Source organism: Ahaetulla prasina, chromosome 1, assembly GCF_028640845.1.
Source record: "Ahaetulla prasina isolate Xishuangbanna chromosome 1, ASM2864084v1, whole genome shotgun sequence".
NCBI lineage: Eukaryota > Metazoa > Chordata > Lepidosauria > Squamata > Colubridae > Ahaetulla > Ahaetulla prasina.
Genome location: NC_080539.1, coordinates 246,928,657 through 246,952,990, shown reverse-complemented (window position 1 = coordinate 246,952,990; position 24,334 = coordinate 246,928,657). Strand labels below are relative to the sequence as shown.

Sequence of the window (24,334 nt, the reverse complement as noted above, 5' to 3'; positions counted from 1 at the left end):
TGAAGAGCAAGTTGGTATGATGGTTCTCCATCCTATGGCAAGAACAAAAAGCCCGATTTATTTTTGCAGCTGCAGAGGGCTCTCCAACACAAGTTCCTCTTTTGTGCATGCTTTCTGGAATGCCAATATGCCAATGCCCACAGCGGGACATTGCTGTGAAGAGCCCAACATTGCTATAATGTACTGTATTTTAAAAAGGAAGAAAATAGTGAAATACCTGGTCCATTCATTATACAACAATTTTCCCCCAAATAATTATTTTCCAATTATAATTGGGGGGAAAACCCACACTCATCTGCAACTAGCTAGGAGACCTCTTAATTTTTAGAGAGCCATGTATTTTTTGAACATGCGCTAATAAATAACTATACATTATTTCTACAAAATGGGTTATACTTACTGTATATCCACTACATAAATTTCTGATTTTGAAAGTAGCTCAGAAAGATCATTCCTGACAGCCCAATATTCACTCACTCACTCACACTCACTCACTCACTGATTGATCCATCCATCCATCCATTCAATTTCTATAGCCACCCAACTCAATCAAGTGACAAACATGTGCTGCTTGGCGTGGAGTCTATTTAGGAATACATACTATGGAACAATGTGACATATTTATTTAGTTACATAAACTATTTCAAACGCCACCAAATTGTTTTCAAGACCTATAAAAAGCTGGTTCTATGTGATATGCATTGCTTCTTCATAAAAAGTTAGTTAACATCAGCTTAAGGCTCCCCTCTTTAAATACAAGAATTAACAATCTAAGAAGGTCTTCCAAAATAGTTCCATTCAAAGTTTTAAGCATTGGATAATTGCTTTTAATTGTTTTATTTCTATGTTTTGTAAACTATGTTTGAAGTAGTTTAGATATTTCGAAATAAATAAATATGGTACCCAATCTCATAATGCTGATACATACATTTAGCATCAAACAATACTCCGTCTGAAAAATTTCAAACAAAACTTTGTACAATACTCTTTGTGTCGTGAAATCATATCCAACAAATTTCATATGGTTTGTTATAGGCACCTCTGATAACATTATAAATAACATGCATTGTGTAACCATTTTAACTTTTTCTTCTTAATATAATTATTGTTGTAATTTCAAATATTGACAAACTGGTGGGAAATATTGAAACGGTTCCAAATAGAAGGTGATGATATTTTGACTCCTTATTTTATTCTTGGAATAAGTCAGAAAAATTATATAATGATAAAAGCCTTATGTGGAATATCAGTGTTCAGTAAAGAAAGTAACATCTGCTTTTTACATTTTCCGTTCTTCATCATGGGAGTTTTGGCTGTCTCTTAATTATCTGCTGCTACAAAGCTATTATATGATTTATTCATTTTAACGCTCTTTTTCAAACCATTACAGATTTTGTTGTTGTTGTACTAACGATTAATTATTTGATTGACTGATAATCTACTTTTGCTCCAGTAAGCACTCAAGATTTTTATATATCTATATATCATGTATATTAAAATGGAAAATAACAGTAAAGTAACTTTCTGACACTATCTTCAAGAGATGTAAAACAGGTATATTCAGTAGCATTGGAGATTTATTCTTAATATATCATCTAGAGAAAAATTCTTCACAGTTTATAGGATTACTTATTGTAACTTACTACAGCATAATACAAAATGGAACAAGGAAATGAATGTTCTTTACTGTTTTAAATGTTAGAACTTCAACAAATATGAAGATCCTTCAACATCCTCTGTAGAAAAACACTCAATGAAAAACAGCAAGCACTAAGGTTCTTTAGCTACAGGGACTATTGTGCAGTTTAGCTGTTTATCTTTGGGTTGGGATATTGATGGTATGGAAATAACTTAAGAGTACAGAACAGATGAGTTGGGCATTTTACAAACAGGCTGTCAAACAAACAAACAAACAAACAAACAACAGAGTTCTTTGTTCCAATCACCCATCTCCTTCTACTTATGACTGTAACTTTTTTGCTTGTATCCTTACGATTTATATTGATATTGTTTCCTGATTGCTTATTTGTACCCTATGACTATCACAGTGATGGCTAACCTTTTTGCCATCACGTGCCAGGAGGGGGGTGGGGTGGTCATGCACACGCATGCTCACAGACATAATTCTATGCGCCCCACCCCCACGCATGTGTGTGTGACACCCCCCACTTCCCCCACGCCTGGCACACGATGGCCTGGTAGGCTCGTAGACTACTAGAGAGGTTCTGGAGGCTGGGGACAGCAAAAAACATCACTTCCTGTCCAACCAGAAGTTGATTAATGGGCTGTTTATGGCCTCTGGAGGGCCTCCGAATGGGGGTGGGGAAGGCCATTTTCACCCTCCCCAGACTCATAGAGAGGCACTGGGGCCAGTGAGAGAGAAAAACGGGCCTTCCCCACCACCCCCAGGCCCTCCGGAGGCAGGAAACAGCCTGTTTCCCTACTTCTGGTGGGCCCAGAAGGCCCAAAAATCAGCTGAGCTCGCAGGCCCACTGATAGGGCTATGTGTACCACCTGTGGCACATGTGCCATAGGTTCACCATCACGGGACTATCATTAAGTGTTGTACCTTATGATTCTTGATGAACGTATCTTTTCTTTTATGTACTCAGAGAACATATGCACCAAGACAAATTCTTTGTGTGTCCAATCACACTTGGACAATAAAAAATTCTATTCTATTCTATTCTATTCTATTCTATTCTATTCTATTCTATTCTTTCTCTCACCATATGACATTTAGATGTAAGGTAATACACTAAAGAAATAACAACAGTATTCTATCAAGAGAGGGTTGCCAGATCCAATTCAGGATGCTGATTTTAAACTTAGAACTCCTTATTGTAATGAGACCAGGTTATCTGAGGGATTGCCTTTCTCAAATTACATCAGCTTGGAAGTCTCTGATTCTCTTTTCAGATTCAGCAGACAGGGCATGTTGTGGATACTATCTGCCAGGGATCTACATTTGGCAGGTCCCAGATAGTGAGCTTTCTCTACTGTGGTGTTATGTAACATTCCTTCCCCCCCCCCCCACTTAGGTTAGTGCCATATCACTTTTTATGTTCCAGAAATCCATCAAGATCTGGCTATGCCCTCAGATTTGTGGCGGAGACATAACCAGAAACTTATTTAGATGACTCTACTCTTGAGATGGCTGCACTCTCTCTCTCTGCGTTTAGGCTTTGTATATATTTTTAGTTTTAATTGTTTCCATTTTTAATACTGATTTTTCCATTTTTAATGCTGATTTTTCCACTTTAAATGTCTGTTTTTATACATGTATTCTTTTTTTACTAACTATTGTACACCACTAGGAGTAAATTCTTGTAAGATGGGCTACTACATAAATTTGATTATGAAATAAATTAAATAAATAAATACAGCCAATGGACATTCGCAACCAAGATAGCAGTCTTTGGTTCGATGGGGAGAATACATACATGCATACATACATACATACATACATACATACATACATACGTATAAATAAATGGAATATGTTCCCAGAGGAAAGTGTAAAACTTAGATTTTTTTAGTTGGTAAATAAATTACACTGTGTTGTTTATCTCAGAGACCGGTTAAATGGGCCTATTATTAGAACTTGAGTACTGAGATAATTAAGGGACGTGGTGGCATAGTGGGTAAGATGCTGAGCTTGTCGATCGAAAGGTCAGCAGTTCAGCAGTTTGAATCCCTAGTGTCACGTAACGGGGTGAGCTCCCTTTACTTGTCCCAGCTTCTGCCAACCTAGCAGTTCGAAAGCACATAAAAAATGCAATTAGAACAATAGGGACCACCTTTGGTGGGAAGGTTCCATGCACCTTTGGCATTGAGTCATGCCGGCCACATGACCACGGAGATGTCTCCTGATAGCACTGGCTCTTTGGCTTTAAAATGGAGATGAGCACCGCCCCCTAGAGTTGGGAATGACTAGCATGTATGTATGAGGGGAACCTTTGCCTTTACCTTTATTGAGATAATAGGAAAGATAATCAGCTATAACTTTTTTTTTCAGGAAAAGTTACAACTACGTGCAATTAGATGCTCCAGAATTTAATTTTGATTATTATAGTAGATTCAAATCTCAGTTAAATTATCATCAGCAGGATACCAAAATGCGAGCCCCTCCCCCAGGTTGGAAGTTATTTAGAGAGCTACTGGGAAAAGGGGTTTATGATCTACATGTATTAAAGCTGAAAGGATATCCCGATGCTAACATGCCCAGAGGCTAAAAGAAAATTCAGCATAGACATCCATAGCATTGCTGCATGAAATGTCAGAAGAATGAAATTTCATATGGCCAGAACAAAAATTGCAAAAAAACAGTCTTCTGAGAATCAACAAACTGTAATGGACTATAATAAGTCATTTTTCACATCAGAGGATTATCAGATCTACTGCAGGCAAGAAAATCACAGAAGAAATGTAGTAGGCAACATTATTAGAGAAAGGTTCTCAAAAGTCAATGCTTGAATGCAACCTAAGAACTTGCTGAATCTTAATTCAAGACCCAGGCAAGCCAATCAATATTATGGTGGTTCAAGATGATGCTCTAACCAGAGGCAAGGAAAGCAGAAAAGGAATAGATCTATGATTATTTGTAACACTCTGCCACAACATCAACAAGATAGCATAATAATTATTAAAAAACTGGAACAATGAAGCTGGAAGTAAACAGAAAAAATGGTCATAGTGTACAGAATTAAGCAAGGGTCAAAACAAGGAATTCTGCCATAAATGTGCTATTGATGTACTCTATTCTCTCACTTTCTCTTTCTGTCTTTCTGCATTGCTTTTTAGATACAATTTCTTGTCACTTTTTGTTCTTAAAGGGAACTCTTAGCAAATTCACCTTGGCAAATTTCCTCCATCTATGATCCTCTATAAATATCATTAATTAAATAATTAAGTATAATCTATTACAATTTTGCCTTCCACTTTTCTTCAGCTACTTTCACTGTGTCAACAGAAAGGCATCTCACTTTCTTCGGGTTTTTGCATTTCAGGTTATTTTTATTTGTTTTATTTTTAATGAGGCCATGAAATTCAATAATTCTTCAGATGTTCCATTTATCAGATATAGCCCATTAAATCTATTACTGACCTTTACCATATAATAAAGAATAACGCAGAAGTCATATCTCGTTCATCTAACAATTTTGTTTTCTTTGGTTTGCATTGTAATTTTGTGAGCAAGAGATCATGCCTAAAATACACTCAGTATCAGACCTTGTTTTTGCTGATTGAACAGAATTTCTTCACATTTTTTAAAAGATATTTGTTCTAAATATTAATCTATTTGTCTTTCTCTGTGTCTCCTTCTTCGTTTCCACCAATGTCACATTTTTGGCTTTTTCCAAATTTTATTTTAGTTTTCATAGAACGGAGCTATTCCACTCTCCTGTCATTAGTATGACTCCTTTTGTGGTGTCCTGTCAAGGTTCTGCAAATTATCACAGACCTGCCCAATTTCTGCTTCCTCTGCATCTTGGAGAATAGGTTGACTTGCCTTGAATTTAAATTGAGATTATTCTATTTGGGGGCATCTATATCCAAGCACTGACTTTTTAATGTTTTTTTTAATAATTACTGATTCTTTACTTCTCTGAATTTTAAAGATTGTTTAAAAATCTCATCTGTATTATTTTTATAAATAACAAATACTCCTTCCTCCTCCTATTCTCTCAGCAAGAACCCTGTGAAGTGGGTTGGGCTGAGAGAGTGTTTGTATGTCCCAGAAATCACCCAGTAGCTTTCATGCCTAAGGCATGAATTTTGTAAAATTTGATAGTATTCTATAAATATAGTAATTTAAGTTCTTTAACAAAATTGATTTTTTTACCTTCTCGTGATTGGAGCTGTGGAACAGACTGAGAAGGCAAAGTTAGAGCTACAGACTTGCTTTGATTGCTGAAGCTGCTTCAGCAGACTTGGATGAATTTACTGATATCGTGACATCATATACTAGCTTTTGTGAGGACATGTGTGTGCCTACCAAGAGCTAGGGTATATATAACAACAATAAGCCTTGGTTTACAGTAAAGCTCAAGCAATTCTGTTGCACCAAAGAGGAAAGCTACAGGAAAGGAGAGAGAATCTTGTACAATCAGGCCAGGAATATATTACAAGAGAGATCAGGGTAGCAAACAGAAGCTACTGAGAAATCATTTCTCAGCTAATGAACCTGCAACTATGTGGGAAAGCCTGAAATATCATTGGCAATAACAGACTTCCTCTCCTTACTGAAGAGTATTGTCAACTGGCAGATGATTTGAATGTGTTCTACTGTAGGTCTGAGAGGAGACCACTATCATCTACCACTACCTATCCAACTTCAAATACAACAACAGGAGCTAATTGCCACCCTCACTTCCTCTATCCCCAGTTTTGCTGCAATTCCTGCTCTATAATGGGTTGGTACATCATTTCACCTGGAATCTAGATGGGTTAGAACAGGTTCAGAACTTGGCTTCTGTAGACCAAGAGTAAGAAGACACCTTCAGTGGCACCTCAATTGATCCAGTCACAAAATTGCACTACGGACTACTGTTTTATACTTTTTGATTATACTTTTCTTTGCAAATGTCAGCAAGGTGATTGATAAAGGAAGTAACGTACAATACTTTTTTTCTTGATTTTCTTGACCGCACGCCCAAGTGGGTCTCTCCAGGCCGCTTTAGCGCGACCCTGGTCTGCGTGGGAAGGCGTCCCTGGCCACCTGGGCCACGTGACAGCTCAGGCGGCAATCCGCGTCCGTGTCATCTTTTGCCTACGGAAAACTTTTTCCTTGCTGCCTCTTGCGCGCGTTCTTGACTGGCGGGGAAGCGGCGCGGGCTGCTCGCTGCCCACCCCCCTTCAGTCCCCATCCCCACCTCCGGCAAATCCTTTTGTTCTTCCACGCCGCGTCTCCCCAACTCCTTCCTTGCCTTGCTTAAGTCGCCTCGCTCGCGGAGGCTCCGACCCGCCTCCCTTCCTCCCTGCCGGCTCCCACCCACCCCCTCCGGACGAGGCTGCTCCCAGTCTTGGTCCTGCGGGCGTCCCTTCCTCCTCCTCCTCTGCCCCTTCCTCCAATTCCCCCGAAGTCTCCCAACTCCGCGCAGGGATGCCCGCGGCCGAACTCACAGGTCAGATGCGGCGGGCTGGTACTGCTGGCTCCGGCAGAGGATGGAGTACCCGCAAGCTTGGCCCATCTCTCCTCATCCTCTGCCCATCCGGCACCGGCGAAGGGCGAGGGGGCGGCCCGCGGGAGGCAGGCGGGATGCCAGGTACTCAGCCGCGGCTGACACCGGCTCGCCTTCGCTGCTGCTTTGTGGCTAATGGAGCCATTGGCAGCCGCTCTGGCTTTGCGCAGGGAGGGAGTTGCCAGGCTGTAACGGAGCCTAATGCGGGCGGCTGAAGCACGCCCGCCCGCCCGAGTGGGGTGGGGGGGGGAGCGGGGAGGTGGGGGGGTGGGGGCCAGCCAGCCAGCCAGCGAGCATGTGGAGCCAGCGTGGGGCATGTCGCCCGCCCAGCGCGCAGACCCGACCCAGGCCGGCGGTTGTGTAAGGAGCTTGCGGGGTCCGGGGTCCCGCACAGGAGTGGGCCCCCTGCCCTGACCTTGCCCTGCTTGGGGAAGGGGGGGCAGGGCTGGCCAGCGTGTTCAGGGGATGCTAACGGGGTTTTACAGAGTTGAGCTCAAGCGCCATGTGCGGGCCTTATTCAATTATATTTTCAGAATTTGCTGCGGGCCAATAAAAACTGACCCACGGGCCGCAGTTGGCCCGCGGGCCGTAGTTTGGACACCCCTGCTCTAACCAGAGGCAAGGAAAGCAGAAAAGGAATAGATCTATGATTATTTGTAACACTCTGCCACAACATCAACAAGATAGCATAATAATTATTAAAAAACTGGAACAATGAAGTTGGAAGTAAGCAGAAAACATGGTCATAGTGTACAGAATTAAGCAAGGGTCAAAACAAGGAATTCTGCCATAAATGTGCTATTGATGTACTCTATTCTCTCACTTTCTCTTTCTGTCTTTCTGCATTGCTTTTTAGATACAATTTCTTGTCACTTTTTGTTCTTAAAGGGAACTCTTAGCAAATTCACCTTGGCAAATTTCCTCCATCTATGATCCTCTATAAATATCATTAATTAAATAATTAAGTATAATCTATTACAATTTTGCCTTCCACTTTTCTTCAGCTAGTTTCACTGTGTCAACAGAAAGGCATCTCACTTTCTTCGGGTTTTTGCATTTCAGGTTATTTTTATTTGTTTTATTTTTAATGAGGCCATGAAATTCTTCAGATGTTCCATTTATCAAATATAACCCATTAAATCTATTACTGACCTTTACCATATAATAAAGAATAACGCAGAAGTCATATCTCGTTCATCTAACAATTTTGTTTTCTTTGATTTGCATTGTAATTTTGTGAGCAAGAGATCATGCCTAAAATACACTCAGTATCAGACCTTGTTTTTGCTGATTGAAAAGAATTTCTTCACATTTTTTTAAAGATATTTGTTCTAAATATTAATCTATTTGTCTTTCTCTGGGTCTCCTTCTTCGTTTCCACCAATGTCACATTTTTGGCTTTTTCCAAATTTTATTTTAGTTTTCATAGAACGGAGCTATTCCACTCTCCTGTCATTAGTATGACCCCTTTTGTGGTGTCCTGTCAAGGTTCTGCAAATTACCACAGACCTGCCCAATTTCTGCTTCCTCTGCATCTTGGAGAATAGGTTGACTTGTCTTGAATTTAAATTGAGATTATTCTGTCTATTTGGGGGCATCTATATCCAAGCACTGACTTTTTAATATTTTTTTTAATAATTACTGATTCTTTACTTCTCTGAATTTTAAAGATTGTTTAAAAATCTCATCTGTATTATTTTTATAAATAACGAATACTCCTTCCTCCTCTTATTCTCTCAGCAAGAACCCTGTGAAGTGGGTTGGGCTGAGAGAGTGTTTGTATGTCCCAGAAATCACCCAGTAGATTTCATGCCTAAGGCATGAATTTTGTAAAATTTGATAGTATTTTATAAATATAATAATTTAAGTTCTTTAACAATATTGATTTTTTTTACCTTATGATTGGAGCTGTGGAACAGACTGAGAAGGCAAAGTTAGAGCTACAGACCTGCTTTGATTGCTGAAGCTGCTTCAGCAGACTTGGATGAATTTACTGATATTGTGACATCATATACTAGCTTTTGTGAGGACATGTGTGTGCCTACCAAGAGCTAGGGTATATATAACAACAATAAGCCTTGGTTTACAGCAAAGCTCAAGCAATTCTGTTGCACCAAAGAGGAAAGCTACGGGAAAGGAGAGAGAATCTTGTACAATCAGGCCAGGAATATATTACAAGAGAGATCAGGGTAGCAAACAGAAGCTACTGAGAAATCATTTCTCAGCTAATGAACCTGCAACTATGTGGGAAAGCCTGAAATATCATTGGCAATAACAGACTTCCTCTCCTTACTGAAGAGTATTGTCAACTGGCAGATGATTTGAATGTATTCTACTGTAGGTCTGAGAGGAGACCACTATCATCTACCACTACCTATCCAACTTCAAATACAACAACAGGAGCTAATTGCCACTCTCACTTCCTCTATCCCCAGTTTTGCTGCAATTCCTGCTCTATAATGGGTTGGTACATCATTTCACCTGGAATTTAGATGGGTTAGAACAGGGTCTGCAAACTTGGCTCTTTTAAGACTTGTGGACTTCAACTCCCAGAGTTCCTCAGCCAGCTTACTGAACTCTGGGAGTTGAAGTCCACAAATCTTAAAAGAGCCAAGTTTGCAGACCCCTGGGTTAGAAGAAGACATCATCCATTTATGCCAAGAACAAGGTTTTAAACGAGTGACTTGATCCTTTTTAACACGATTATCACACCCAATGTAGTTTGGGATTGAATGATATTAGGGCACAAACAAAGAATAAATATTTTTATTTTATGAATGACAACTCAGAAAAAGCTTCAAAAATGGGTATCTGAGGTTGAGATTTGTATATCAAAGCTAGCAATTTTTAATGATCTGGACCAAGCAGAGGGACAAGGAAGGGTAATACAAATTAAGGTTATATAGCTTAACTCTAACAGCACTGAAATGAAAATTTAAAAGTAATTTGTCTATCTGTCTTTATTTTCCCTGATAACATTACCTTATTAATTGCAGTTGTCCCAAGGCTTTTTGGGAGGGAAAGCCTGAATTCCAAAGTCCAATCAGACAAAAAAAAAATTAGTCCTTAAGGACTAAAACTCTCAGCCAAGACTGCCTAGCAAAACAGAAATGTCTAACTTCTTTTCATCAGACTCTTACTGGCCAAAAAACCACCAGGGAATTGAAAAATTATACTGAAAGAGGGAATATTATATATTTGAATTTCTGGAAGAAAAGAGAGATATAAATTTGAGATTATTCCCTTGATCCAGTTTGCTTTTTTTTGACAATCTAGAGACATGAAGCAGCATGCAGACATTTAATTCCTGGGACCACCTTTCAAAAGTCATAATAGGAGTTGTATCTATTCTTTTGGCCATCAAAATTCCTCAAAAACATATTTCATATTTTATAAATTGGCCCGTCCTGCTCATGCTTGCAGAAAAGACCTACTTCAGACCACATCACGCAAGGAATTTTGGCTAATGGGATCCAGGACAAGAATCTTTTATTTCATGGTCCATGCCCTTTGGAACATCTTGCCACAAGACTTGAGATTCCCCCCCACTTTTTTTTAAGTCTTCAGGAAAAGCCTTAAAATTTGGCTATGCTGACTGGCATGAGGTCCTGAAGAAGCTGCTGGCTGGAGGTATATTAATTGAAAAGGAACCCCAGCTCTCCCCTTGTTGTTTTTAGCTTATTAATTTTTTTTATTGTCATACTAGTAGTCCTCAACTTATGACTACCACTGAGCCCAAAATGTCTGTTTCTAAACTAGACAGTTGTTAAATGAATTGTGCCTCATTTTACAACCTAAGTGAATCACTGCAATTGTTAAATGAATTGTACCATTGTTTAAGCAAATCTGGTTTCCCTCATTGACTTTGCTTGTTGGAAGCTGGCTGGGAAGGTTACAAATGGTGGTGACATGAACAGTACAACCATCATAAATACATGCCAGTTGCCAAGTTCCTAAATTCTGAACATGTGACCATAGGAATGCTGCAGTGGTCATAAGTGTGAAGAACCGGTCATAAATCACTTTTTTTCAGAGTTGTTCTAACTACAAATGGTCACTAAACGAACAGTTGGAAGTCAAGGACTATCTGTTAATTGTTTTGGTATTTGTTTATTTTATTGCACTGTAAGCCACTGAGAGTCACCTTGAACTGCGAGATGGGCAGCTTATAAATTTAATAAATAATTCAAACAAAAATACATCATAATTATATAAAAGAAATATTTTACAAAACCTTCTAAGTTAGCAGCGATTTTGCAGAATATTTTCTTGGCATCTCTTCTGGCTGTCCTCTTACCCATTGTTCTTGAACCATCTAACATCCCAGATGACACCTTCTGCTGCTCTTTCCAAAGAAATAAAACTTTTTTTCTTAGATTTAGTTTTTTATACCATTTTTTTTTCAGCCACAAAATAGTAGTGTTTCATTTAGTGGTCTAAGCCAGTACATGCGCACAATTTAATACGAACACACTTAAGCATTTTGCTTCTAAGCATCCAATCTGGAGATGTTCTTGTCTTGACAAGATCTAGCACATTTGGCACAATTGATCAGAAATAAAGAAAAAAACAGCACTGTATGTGTAATCTTTCTCGTATGTTCTTTATCAAAAGGCATCTAGGTGATTTATGTTTACCTCTCCACTAGATACATGTTGCCCAGCATTAGCTCTATCTCATCTCTGAACAAGATGATAATATCACATTGCTACCCTTTAATTGCCATTTCCTTGCTCTTTGGAAATGCTGTCCTTTCAGACAAATGAGGAATTAAATGCGGTTTTTAAATTCTCAAAGTAGATTTAAAAGGTCTATGGAGCAATGGTGGGTTTCAATTTTTTTTACTACCGGTTCTGTGGGTGTGGCTTGGTGGGCATGGCATGGCTTGGTGGGCGTGGCTTGGTGGGTGTGGCAGGAGAAGGATACTGTAAAATCTCCATTCCCACCCCACTCTGGAGGAAGGATACTGCAAAATCCCCATTTCCTCCCCAATCCAGGGGAAGGTTACTGCAAAATCTCCATTTCCTCCTGATCAGCTGTGACTTGGGAGGCAGAGAATAGATGGGGGTGGGGCCAGTCAGAATTTTTACTACCGGTTCTCCGAATTACTCAAAATTTTTGCTACCGATTCTCCAGAACTGATCAGAAGCTGCTGAAACCCACCTCTGCTATGGGGCCACTTTTCAGAGTGAGAAATAGCTTCAAGGGAACCTGAAGGCCGAAGCCAGATCCAAAAGGCAAGAGCCTAAAATCAGGGATGAAGCACTCCATACAGTAGATATTGAACTTCTTGAGTGGTACTGTGGCATTCTAGAGTTATCTGAATTCACAATTACAGTATGTTTTGACAAGCCCCCAAAAGCCAGCAATAAACCAGGATGTGACGAATGGATATTCAACTTTTTTTTTTCCTTGCAAGGCAACGTTTTTGCAATAGGAAGACTGTATAATGCAATAGGCATTGAAAAGATTTAAGAGCCAAGAAGGAACCTGTTCCTACAACTCTCATGTATCCTTGGATAATCTCACCTATAATATGAAGATTGGGCTATTTCAGAGAGCTGCTTTAAATGCTACCATGATAATATCTCAGGCACTTTGAGTTACAGAAATACCAAGAATTTAGGAAGGTGTAATTTCAGTTCTTAAATGCTGTCAGGATATAAATGCTACTTATGAATAAACTAGGGACTGCTAATTTTATGGTGGCATTATTAGTAATCATAGGTTATGCAAAAGTTAGTGGGGGCATAATCCTTTTCTGCAAAGTGTTCTAGCAATAGCGCAGATGATCGTTCATTCAAACTAAAACTTCTCCAAGACAAATTGCCTTACTATGTAACTATGTGAACATGTTCTCCATTAATGCACTGAATTCTTTCTTTCATCTAGTTCTGTTTCCATACATGTGGACACCACCTCACTGAGAAAAGATTTTATAGCCTTTGTGATCCGTAGGAAATGACAGCTTTTTGCTTCATTAATTCCTCATTTTACTTACATTTTTTTCCCCACAAGAATGACTGGCAATTTTCTCCTCTCCAACATCATTACTGCATTTCTAAAACCTTTCTACATAAATTAAGACTTTGCTTTAAAAAAGCAACATGGAGTGTGCTTGCAGGCTGAAAAAGCAATCTCTTTTTGCAGACAGTCACATTCAGGCAATGGACTAGAGAAGCAATCTTGCTCCAATTAAAAGGTTCTAATTTACCTGGCTCCAACTATGAGCTGATTCCTATTGGCATCTAGAGCAAGCTGAGAGAAGTCCCGTACACCAGAGTATGTGAAATTTGAAACCCAAGGCTTCAGATCTGCAAAGAAAAATGAAAAAAAGATAGAGGAACAATGACATCACTGGTGAGCAAGATTTCCACATGGCATTCAACTAATGGATCTCCGACGGAGTATCATTCAATATGTGGATAATTAACAAACTATGAAATTCCACTTTGATATAATGGGGGGTGGTCACCAAGGTAGCAGCTACTGTAGCAAGGTTTGTCAGTTTTCTGATTAATTCAATTCAGTTTTCTAATTAATTCTAATAAAGTCAATTCAATGGTCAGTCTTCTAATCTATGTAGTAGGTAATGACTGTAGCTTCATATCTTACTATCGCAGGTTGGGCAAAGGCTATTTAATGGCAGAAGTTTCTAATACTAAAACAATTAACAACCAACAGCCTGATTAAAAAAGATGGGTTCTTACAATTTTTTAACCGCCCTGAGTCCTTCGGGAGATAGGGCGGTATATAAATACGATCAAATAAATAAATAAATAAATAAATAAATAATAAATGCTGAGAGAAGAAGAAATGAGTCAAATTTCAAGGGAGTTAAGAAGGTGGTCATGGGTGTGTGGTTATGTCTGTGTGTCCTTTAAAGGGGCCCATTTTAACACTGGTTCTTAATGGTAGAAATGTTATCTTAATCCTCTGGAGATTTCACATTTAACAGCTAAGATAAGCAATCAAAATTTCAGGATATCATATGGTACCTGTATCCTGCAGTGTTTAGCAGCCTTCCATTTTACACCAACAACAACTATTAGATATTTTTCATGGTTAGTCCCACAGAAAAATTATGACAATAGTAAAATTGTTAATAATAATTCCTTCTACAGAGAAATTATTGAGTCTGTCATCTGCAACTCTATGGTTTGGTTCGGCAACCCAACAAGACAGACACAGACTTCAGAGGATAATTAGAATTGCAGAAAAAACAATTGCTACCAACCTGCCTTCCATTGAGGACCTGTATACTGCACGAGTCAAAAAGAGGGCTGTGGAAATATTTACAGATCCCTCGCATCCTGGACATAAACTGTTACAACTCCTACCCTCAAAATGACGCTATAGAGCACTGCACACCAGAACAACTAGACACAAGAACAGTTTTTTCCCGAACACCATCACTCTGCTAACAAATAATTCCCTTAACACTGTCAAACTATTCACTAAGTCTGCATTACTATTACTATTAATCTTCTCATCATTCCTATCACCCATCTGCTCCCACTTATGACTGTATGACTGTAACTTGTTGCTGTATCCTTACGATTTTTATTGGTTTTTTCCCTAGTATGATTTGATTGCTTATTTGCACCCTCTGAGTATCATTAAGTGTTGTACCTTATGATTCTTAACGAACGTAACTTTTCTTTTTATGTACACTGAGAGCATATGCACCAAAGACAAATTCCTTGTGTGTCCAATCACACTTGGCCAATAAAGAATTCTATCTATCTATCTATCTATCTATCTATCTATCTATCTATCTATCTATCTATCTATCTATCTATTATCTATCTATCAGACGGGGTACATGTAAAACACAGATAATTGTCATCAAATTTGCTAGGGCCCAAACCTTACCTGTGTGAAAGAGCTCCCTGTTATAGTTGCTCCTTGTGACAGTTGAAAATCACATCCATTTGTTCAAAAGGAGAACTTCCATCCCCAGTAATGTTTATTTATCCACAGTATCACCAGCTAATTTGGAGATAAACTATTCCAACTCATTATCAAATTTAGGTCATATTTTAAGGTCCTATCTGCTTATCCACCTGGGCTGGATGGTAAGGAGCAGTAGAGTCTATTATTAACCTTCTAATGGCGATTTACTCAAAAGCTCCCAATGACTGGCTAGAATACAGATTCACATGAAAGAGGAACTTAATAAAGTCTTATTATTACCAGTAGTCCTCAACTTATAACCACAATTGTTACCAGAACTCCCATCACTAAGCAAAATGGTTAAGTGAATCACGCCCAATTTTATGATCTTTGCTGCCATGGTCATTACGCAAATGTGGCTTCCTCCACTGACTTTGCTTGTGAGAAGTTGACTGGGAAGGTATAAATGGTAACACATGAACCTGGGACACACCAATTGTCATACAAACATGCCAATTACCAAGCGTCCAAATTTTGATTACATGACTGTGACAGTTGTTAAGTGTGAGGACTGGTTGTAAGCCACTTTTTTCAGCACTGTTGTAACTTTGAACATTCACTAAACAAATAGTTGTAAGTTGTGGACTACCTGTATATGACACCTCTTGAATATATAAAAGCTTCCGTAATCACCATGATGCAGTTCACGCAGAAACTGTAAAATGATGCTAGAGAATTTTAAAATGCTTGATGAAGGAATGCTGAATCCCATTTGCAGAAGCCAGAAAACCGTCAATCGCGAAAACAGGACATGAATTTAGCAGTGTGTATGTCATAGTATACTAAATCAGAGACAGAGACATGTGATTCACCTGACACATGCAGCTCCATGCCATACACCAAAATTAAGCTGCTAAAATTTGACAAAATGGTTGATTCTACTAACACATTTTTTTGGAGTGGGGGGTTATGTTCATTTTGAAAACTAAAGGATAAGACTAGAAGCAACCACTGGGAGGCCAGCTGCTTCAATGCCCAAATGTTAACCATCTCTCCCTCAGGTGTCCTCTTCTAGGATCTCCCTACTCCCTTGCCAGCCCTTAAAACATCTCCCTGTAATGTTATTTATTTTTATTTATTTATTTATTTTGTCAAGCACATATTAGATAACATATATAAGTATAAACATGATTTAAATACATTTTATTTATTTATTTATTTATTTATTTATTTGAATTTTTATACCGCCCTATCTCCCGAAGGACTCAGGGCGGTGTACAGCCAAATAAAAACATAAGAATAATACAAATAAAAACAACAATTAAAAAACTTATTAATTAGGTCAAAATTAAAATATCACTAAAATAGTATAAAACCCCATTAAAACTAAATTTAAAACTAAAAACCCTAGGCTAGCCCTGCGCAAATAAATAGATGTGTCTTAAGCTCGCGGCGGAAGGTTCGGAGGTCGGGAAGTTGGCGCAGCCCTGGGGGAAGCTCGTTCCAGAGAGTGGGAGCCCCCACAGAGAAAGCCCTTCCTCTGGGTGTCGCCAGTCCGCACTGCCTGGCGGACGGCACCCTAAGGAGTCCCTCTCTGTGAGAGCATACGGGTCGGTGGGAGGCAATCGGTGGCAGTAGGCGGTCCCGTAAGTAACCCGGCCCTATGCCATGGAGCGCTTTAAAGATAGTAACCAAAACCTTGAAGCGCACCCGAAAGGCCACAGGTAGCCAGTGCAGTCTGCGCAGGATTGGTGTAACATGGGAGCCACGAGGGGCTCCCTCTATCACCCGCGCAGCTGCATTCTGAACCAACTGCAGCCTCCGGATGCCCTCCAAGGGGAGCCCCATGTAGAGAGCGTTGCAGTAATCCAAGCGAGATGTCACGAGCGCATGAGTGACCGTGCATAAGGCATCCCGGTCTAGGAAGGGGCGCAACTGGCGGACCAGGCGAACCTGGTAAAAAGCTCTCCTGGAGACGGCCGTCAAATGATCTTCAAAAGACAGCCGTCCATCCAGGAGAATGCCCAAGTTGTGCACCCTTTCCATCGGGGCCAATAACTTGCCCCCAACAGTCAGCTGTGGGTGCAGCTGACTGTACCGGGGTGCCGGCATCCACAGCCACTCTGTCTTGGAGGGATTGAGCTTGAGCCTGTTTCTTCCCATCCAGACCCGTACGGCTTCCAGACACCAGGACAGCACTTCGATAGCTTCGTTGGGGTGCCCCGGGGTGGAAAAGTACAGCTGAGTGTCATCCGCGTACAGATGGTACCTCACCCCAAAGCCACTGATGATCTCACCCAGCGGCTTCATATAGATGTTGAACAGGAGAGGCGAGAGAATCGACCCCTGTGGCACCCCACAAGTGAGGTGCCTCGGGGCCGACCTCTGCCCCCCTGCCAACACCGTCTGCGACCGATCGGAGAGATAGGAGGAGAACCACCGATAAACGGTGCCTCCCACTCCCAACCCCTCCAACCGGTGCAGCAGGATACCATGGTCGATGGTATCAAAAGCCGCTGAGAGATCTAATAGGACCAGGGCAGAGGAATAACCCCTATCCCTGGCCCTCCAGAGATCATCAACCAACGCAACCAAACATGAAACGGATATGAATAAAAGAGAACATTAGGACAGGGACAGTAGGCCCGCTGGTACATTTAGGCACGCCCCTTACAGGCCTCTTAGGAATGGGGTGAGGTCAACAGTAGACAGTCTAAGGTTAAAGTTTTGGGGGTTTGGGGAAGAAACTAGAGTCAGGTAGTGCATTCCAGGCATTGACCACTCTGTTGCTGAAGTCGTATTTTCTGCAATCGAGTTTGGAGCGGTTTACTTTAAGTTTGTATCTGTGTGCTCATGTATAGTTGTGGTTGAAGCTGAAGTAGTCATTGACAGGTAGGACATTGTAGCAGATAATTTTATTAACTACGCTTAGGTCAGACCTAATTTTATTTAATATTTATTTAATATTGCAGTCTCCTATGATTCTCTAGAAAACTGGAAATCCAGATGCCAGATATAACCCCACTGTAACAAGCCCTGCACAAAATACTGTTGCAAATCAGTATTTGCAGTATGCCAGGTGTCCTTCAGCTACTCTTAATACAGTACAAAATAAGAGTCATGAATATCAATAACTAGAGGATATTCCAAAACAACGCTATTAGAGAATAGCCAGCTATTTCATTTTTCTTCATTCATTCTTTTTTTAAAAACAAAATCCATCTAAAGACACATACACATGCATATACAGTATATATATGAATGACATTTGGTTATCTTTTTTTACATTAGAAATGCAAAACTAGAAGCTCTTTCTAAGTAGAATTTAGTAAATCCTTAATCTCAAAGAGGCTTGTTTTAGATCTATGATGTTTTGGGGTCTGAAAATTCCTTCCTTTAGATTGTAATGCGAGTCTCTCTGTTTCAAAATTCTCCATCCATGGGCATGAATTTTTCAAGCCCTCGTAGTCATAATTGAAACAAGGAAGTCATGGAGACTAACTCATCGAGGCTGACCTGAAACCATCCTTTTCCAATCCCATCAGGATTTGCCAGAACATTTAGCAATATGCAAACCCATAACAGATGCCAAAATATCATCAAGATGTTCTCATAGCTTATTAACCTTCTTTTTAAATTCTTTAATATAAATATAATATAAATAAAATATTATTTATATTATTTATATATATAATATAAAATATATATTATTTTTATATATAATATAAATAATATAAAGAATTATATAATACAATTCTTTAATATAAATTTGCAGGGGATGTGGTGGCTCAGGGGCTAGGACATTGAGCTTGTCGATCGAAAGATCGGCAGTTCGTCGGTTCAAATTCCTAGTGCTGCTGTGTAACAGGGTGAGCTCCCGTTACTTGTCCCAGCTTCTGCCAACCTAGCAGTTTCGAAAGCACGTAAAAATGCAAGTAGAAAAAATAGGGACCTCCTTTGGTGGGAAGGTAACAGCGTTCCATGCGCCTTTGGTGTTGAGTCATGCCGGCCACATGACTACGGAGATGTCTTCAGACAGCGCTGGCTCTTCGGCTTTGAAACGGAGATGATCACTGCCCCCTAGAGTCGGCAACGACTAGCACGTATGTGCGAGGGGAACCTTTACCTTTTAATATAAATTTATTTCAAGCATGGATCTGTCAGAGCTTAATAATCAAAATCTGCATGCGTTAGACAGGAGAACAAGATAATACATGCATTCTCTAGAAGTTTGAGCATTTTTGTTCTCTGATCAGAGGGTTGTTTCAAAATAATGAAACGTTTTATGGATCCTATTTTGATGCTCTTGTCATTTCCAATAGATTTGTGTTCTTCCTTTCTTTGACAAACCCATTTTGAAAAGGCAGCAGAATTTTAATGCTGCTCCTACTCCTTTGTTTTTCATTTGACATACTAGCTTAAGAGGTTCTCCTATCATCTCTACCATTAAACAACAAATGGTATAAAAAAGTTACAAGTAAAGAATTATGGAGTGAAAATAGGGGTGAAATCCAGCAGGTTCTGACAGGTTCTGGAGAACTGGTAGCGGAAATTTTGAGCAGTTCAGAGAACTGGCAAATACCACCTCTGGCTGGCCCCAGAGTGGGGTGGGAATGGAGATTTTGCAATATCCTTCCCCCAGGAGTGGGGGAAGTATCCTTCTTCTGCCATGCCCACAGAACTGGTAATAAAAAAAATTGGATTTCACCACTGGGTGAAAAATATGTGCACTGTAGGCAGCTCAGTTCTCTCTACGATAGTTTAAAATGATAGTCAAGGCAGAGAAGTAACAGGTAACTACCCTGAGTTCTACTTATGACCATGGGTGGCAAAGTATATAAAGAATCCCTTTTTGATTGCTAAATTAAAGGCTGCATGACATGTCACTTCATAAATTTAAATATTTATAGAGTTGGGAGATGATTAAACACAGCATGTCTTTATCTGATAGTCCAAACTACCAGTTACCCCAATTCACACCATTGCCAGGCTTTCTGCACTCATGTTATTCTCTGAGGGGAAAGAGGATCAAACAATCCTATGACAGCTATGAACCAAGCACTTGGGGGGATGCCCCATATTAAATGTCACTGCCAAATGCCAAAGACATCTTGGGAATAAACACACAACTTGTATCTAGAAGAACAAACCTCACATCTATCAGACGACTTTACCTCTCTACACTAGATGAAATGTACATATAAGAATCCAATCAACTCTCACATCTTTCTTTCTTCTTCCCTTACCTCCATTTCTTTATTTTTTTTCCTTTCTGTCCCCTTTTAGAGCAATGCCTTGATTTTGACTAAAAGCCTTCAAAATGCAGACCATGTTTACCTAACTCCTTATAATCCTCATACAAATTAAAATTAAAAAGACCTCTTTTCTGGAAGAAAGCAGGAATCCTAGAAATGAATAACTCGTGACAAATCCAACTCAGTGTTCTTTGTGTTTGTCTTTGTAACCTATCCCAAGAGGAAATAGCCATGTTTATTTTTATTTTATTTTTATTTTTCAAATTTATAATTCTCCATCCCACTCCAGTACCCAATATTGCTCAGGTGCAATTGATTTAATTGCAGCAAAATTTGTGACACCGGTTTACCACACCTACAAACGCACAAGATTTGTCTGTTCACAACAATGGCCAATTATAAGCACCCCATACAGAATGGCCAATTATACAGAATGGCTAATTATAAGCACCCCATAGCACCCCATACAGAATGTAAACATATGAGAAGTCACCATCATTCTCATAATGCCACAGAAGCCATGAAATATATATTTCTTTCTGTTCTGTATTGGTCCATCTAAATCTTGCACTTCTATGAATTGAGAGGAACAAATATCCTCCAAGCACAGCACCGGAAATTAGATGGAAAATTTTACCTGATAAAATCCATGTCCTTTCCTCACTTTACACAGTCTATAAGTTTTTCTATCAACTATGAGAATTGATTGCCAAGTCACTTTTTATAGTGCATGCCCCCAGTAAGTTATGTGTAAACTCCCTAATAAATTCCCTTGCCACTGATCAAATTATGAAGTGGCCCCATGACTTTACGTCCTCAGATTAATTGCCCGGTTACTTTAAATTCACTAAAGTTCTGATATAAAACTTCTATCATACATATTAGTCCAACCGTATCTTAAAGGTTTTTTACACAGCACCAGCTAGTTATTTTTCCTTCTCCAATAACAAAATTAAGGAGGTTGTTGATTACAGCCTCTGGGTCTTTTAAGTGGACAGAACTGTATATCTGTCACACACAAATAGCCATAATCAAAATACTGTACTTAATAATCAAGACCTGAGATAGATGTCATCAGAAATCTTTTGTTCATGTTGGAGCAATTTCCTAGCTGTGTCCTTCTCTGAAAAAGGTAAAATGTATTTGAACAAGAGCCGGAGTTCCCTAAATGCCATGATATTCAGTTGCAGAACTCTATTTTAGCACTCACATTGGACGCATAATTTATTTCTTCAGTTATTATAAAAAGCAAGATTGGTATTCAGGGGAGTAGAATAAATGTACTAACTGCAGCCTTCACTTTCCCTTTAATGTGTACTGGGCCATGGCTTGTAGTGCAGAGCTTTTTGATCAGTGGGATCTTTTTGAATGTGACAAGACCCCAGAAACCAGAGTTCTGCATCCCACGGAGAGGCTTCATGGATAGAGGAAGCTCTCCACACTGTTTTTGCTTTCTCCATAAAAAACATGAAGGATATGCTCATTCTTGTTTCCCTGGAATAAGAGTAGAATTTCCACACATTTTATTGTATCTGAGAAAGGCTAATCTGGAGTGTTACTGACCGCAAATATACTTTCTACTCCTTCAAATTCGTTGTTGTTGTTGTTAGTTGAGAAGTCGTGTCCGACCCTTCGCGACACCATGGACAACGTTCCTCCAGGCCTTCCTGTCCTCTACCATCCTCTGGAGTCCATTTAAGCTCACGCCTACTGCTTCAGTGATTCCATCCAGCCACCTCATTCTCTGTTGTCCCCTTCTTCTTTTGCCCTCAATCTTTCCCTTCTCCAGTGAGTCCTTCCTTCTCATTAGGTGGTTAAAGTATTTCAGTTTCATCTTCAGGATCTGGCCTTCTAAAGAGCAGTCAGGGTTAATCCCCTTTAGGACTGACTTGTTTGTTCACCTTGCAGTCCAAGGGACTCGCAGGAGTCTTCTCCAGCACCAGAATTCAAAGGCCTCAATTCTTTGGCACTCAGCCTTTCTTATGGTCCAACTTTCACAGCCATACATTGCACTTGGGAAAACCATAGGGTTGACTATACATACTTTTTCAAATTCATACCTCTCTCCAAAATCATGTATGAGATATTAGTTTATGTATTAATGTAATTATTTACATTCCCTCACTGTTTCTCTCTTTCATCCAGGACATGCAGCAAGCTCAACATGACCAGCCAGTAACGAGGCATCTGGAGAATTTAATGATAAAGAAAGTTTTAATGATTATACTGTATATCATTGCCATCTCATTCTATAATAAATGGGAAGTAGTTCGTGTGACAATATAGAAACCTGTTCATATTCCAGCTGTGAAATTTCCTTGTCCCTCACTTCTGAACACAAAGGGAGAGAGGTTTGGAAAAGAACATTCCCAAGATGGGAAAAAGAAATTTGTACAATGCTTTTTGGTTTTCAGTTTGTGGGATATAAGGCATCTATTATCCAATGTTTGATATTTATTTACTGTATAAGCATGAAAAAGGAAGATCATGACTTATGTCCACAAGCAAATGAATGCATTTTTGATACATCAGATCTGATCAGTAATATTTATATACATTGTATTTTGTTTAGATTACTATGGCATATTTCACGCAAGACTGTCTTTCAAGTGTATTTAAGTTTTCAGCTGGCTCATCTTCAACAGTTCAATAAGGAGGAGCATTAATGCCTACAGTAGATGCTCATTCTTAGCATTCTCTGCCTTCAGTTAGTTCTTCCCACTACTGTGGCTAGCCGGCCTAGGGCTTCTGGGAAATAAGGGCCATTTTTGAGGTTGTATTGTCATATGGAAGGAAAAGACCATAATCAGCCATGCTGTTCCAATGTGCAGATGTGATCAGTGTTAGTCGGGGGTATCCATCTCAGCAAGTATTGCAGGCCCAACTGACTAAAGAAAGCAGAATCATATTGGTTAGAAACATCCGGAAGAGGCCTTCATGCTGGAGTGGATAGACAATGGCTAAAATGATGATGATTAATGATGATGATAAGCTCATTCATACCTATTCAACACGCTGATGACCCAAAAACTTATAGTTTGAGCCTTGATTATCAAAAGGTATGTATTCGCTATACAACATTCAGGTTCTGTAATCTTTGGCTGAAGCACTTCTAACAGGATAGTTATAGAAGGTTACATCTGCTTAATATGCAAGTGGCCTGGGTTCAAAACCCAGTAGGGTATGGCTAGGTGATGAGACCTAAACAGCTTGAAATAGCTATACTAGTCTCTCTTTATTTCTTCTTCAGTAAATTTAAATTTAACTTCTAACAGGATACTTCCTACTCCTGGAATGCCTTCCCATCATATGCCATAGAAAGTCAAATTTATTTTATTTTTACTATTAGTTACCCAATATATGTCAAATACACAAGGTATGAAGAGAGGTTTTAAACGTCCTTACATCTGGGTAATCATGTATAGAATCTAAATGAAAATTCATGATATCTTCACGGCTTTCAATTGTTTCTACAATTTTCTTACAACTTAGAAGAGGAAACTTTTTATTTCCAACTAAAAGTGTTGAAGTACCTTTCAAATCTGTCTTAAACTTATATGGAACACCCAAAGCCGCTTTATTGCTGAAAGTCTGTGATTTATGAACTGTCAACACAGACTGTGATACCTTCTTCTGAAGAGGGGAGAATCCAGTGCCGAAAGGAATAATGAAAGTAATAAGAAACACCTTGAAAGACATGCTGTAAGAAATCAAAAAGCCGGAACCCCTAAAGACTGCAATCCAGAGAATTGACAGCACCTTTAGCAACCCCTTTAATTAGCCTTCAAGCAAAACATTTATATATCAGAGAACACTGTTATGAAATAAGGCTGATTCAACAATAAACACTTTGGCAATAAAACACAGCATATTGGACATACTACTGGATGCCTGCCAGATCCAATGGTTATAAATAAATCCTTCAATTGCAAATCTATGGCCACTACCAGGAACTGACTAGTCCCATGTCCCAAGTTACATGTCACTGAGTTTGTGTAC

The 24,334-nt window shown here is 39.4% G+C and overlaps 1 protein-coding gene across 10 annotated transcripts in view; it reads right to left on the bottom strand.

Moving 5' to 3' along the window:
• SEMA5B (semaphorin 5B) overlaps window positions 1-24,334 on the bottom strand; it is a 578,355-nt gene that overhangs the window by 174,998 nt on the left and 379,023 nt on the right. For all 10 annotated transcript variants that reach the window (XM_058195316.1, XM_058195280.1, XM_058195269.1 and 7 more), the window contains one exon: window positions 13,399-13,498. In XM_058195316.1, coding sequence (XP_058051299.1) covers window positions 13,399-13,498 — 100 coding nt within the window. The remainder of the gene's footprint in view (window positions 1-13,398; window positions 13,499-24,334) is intronic.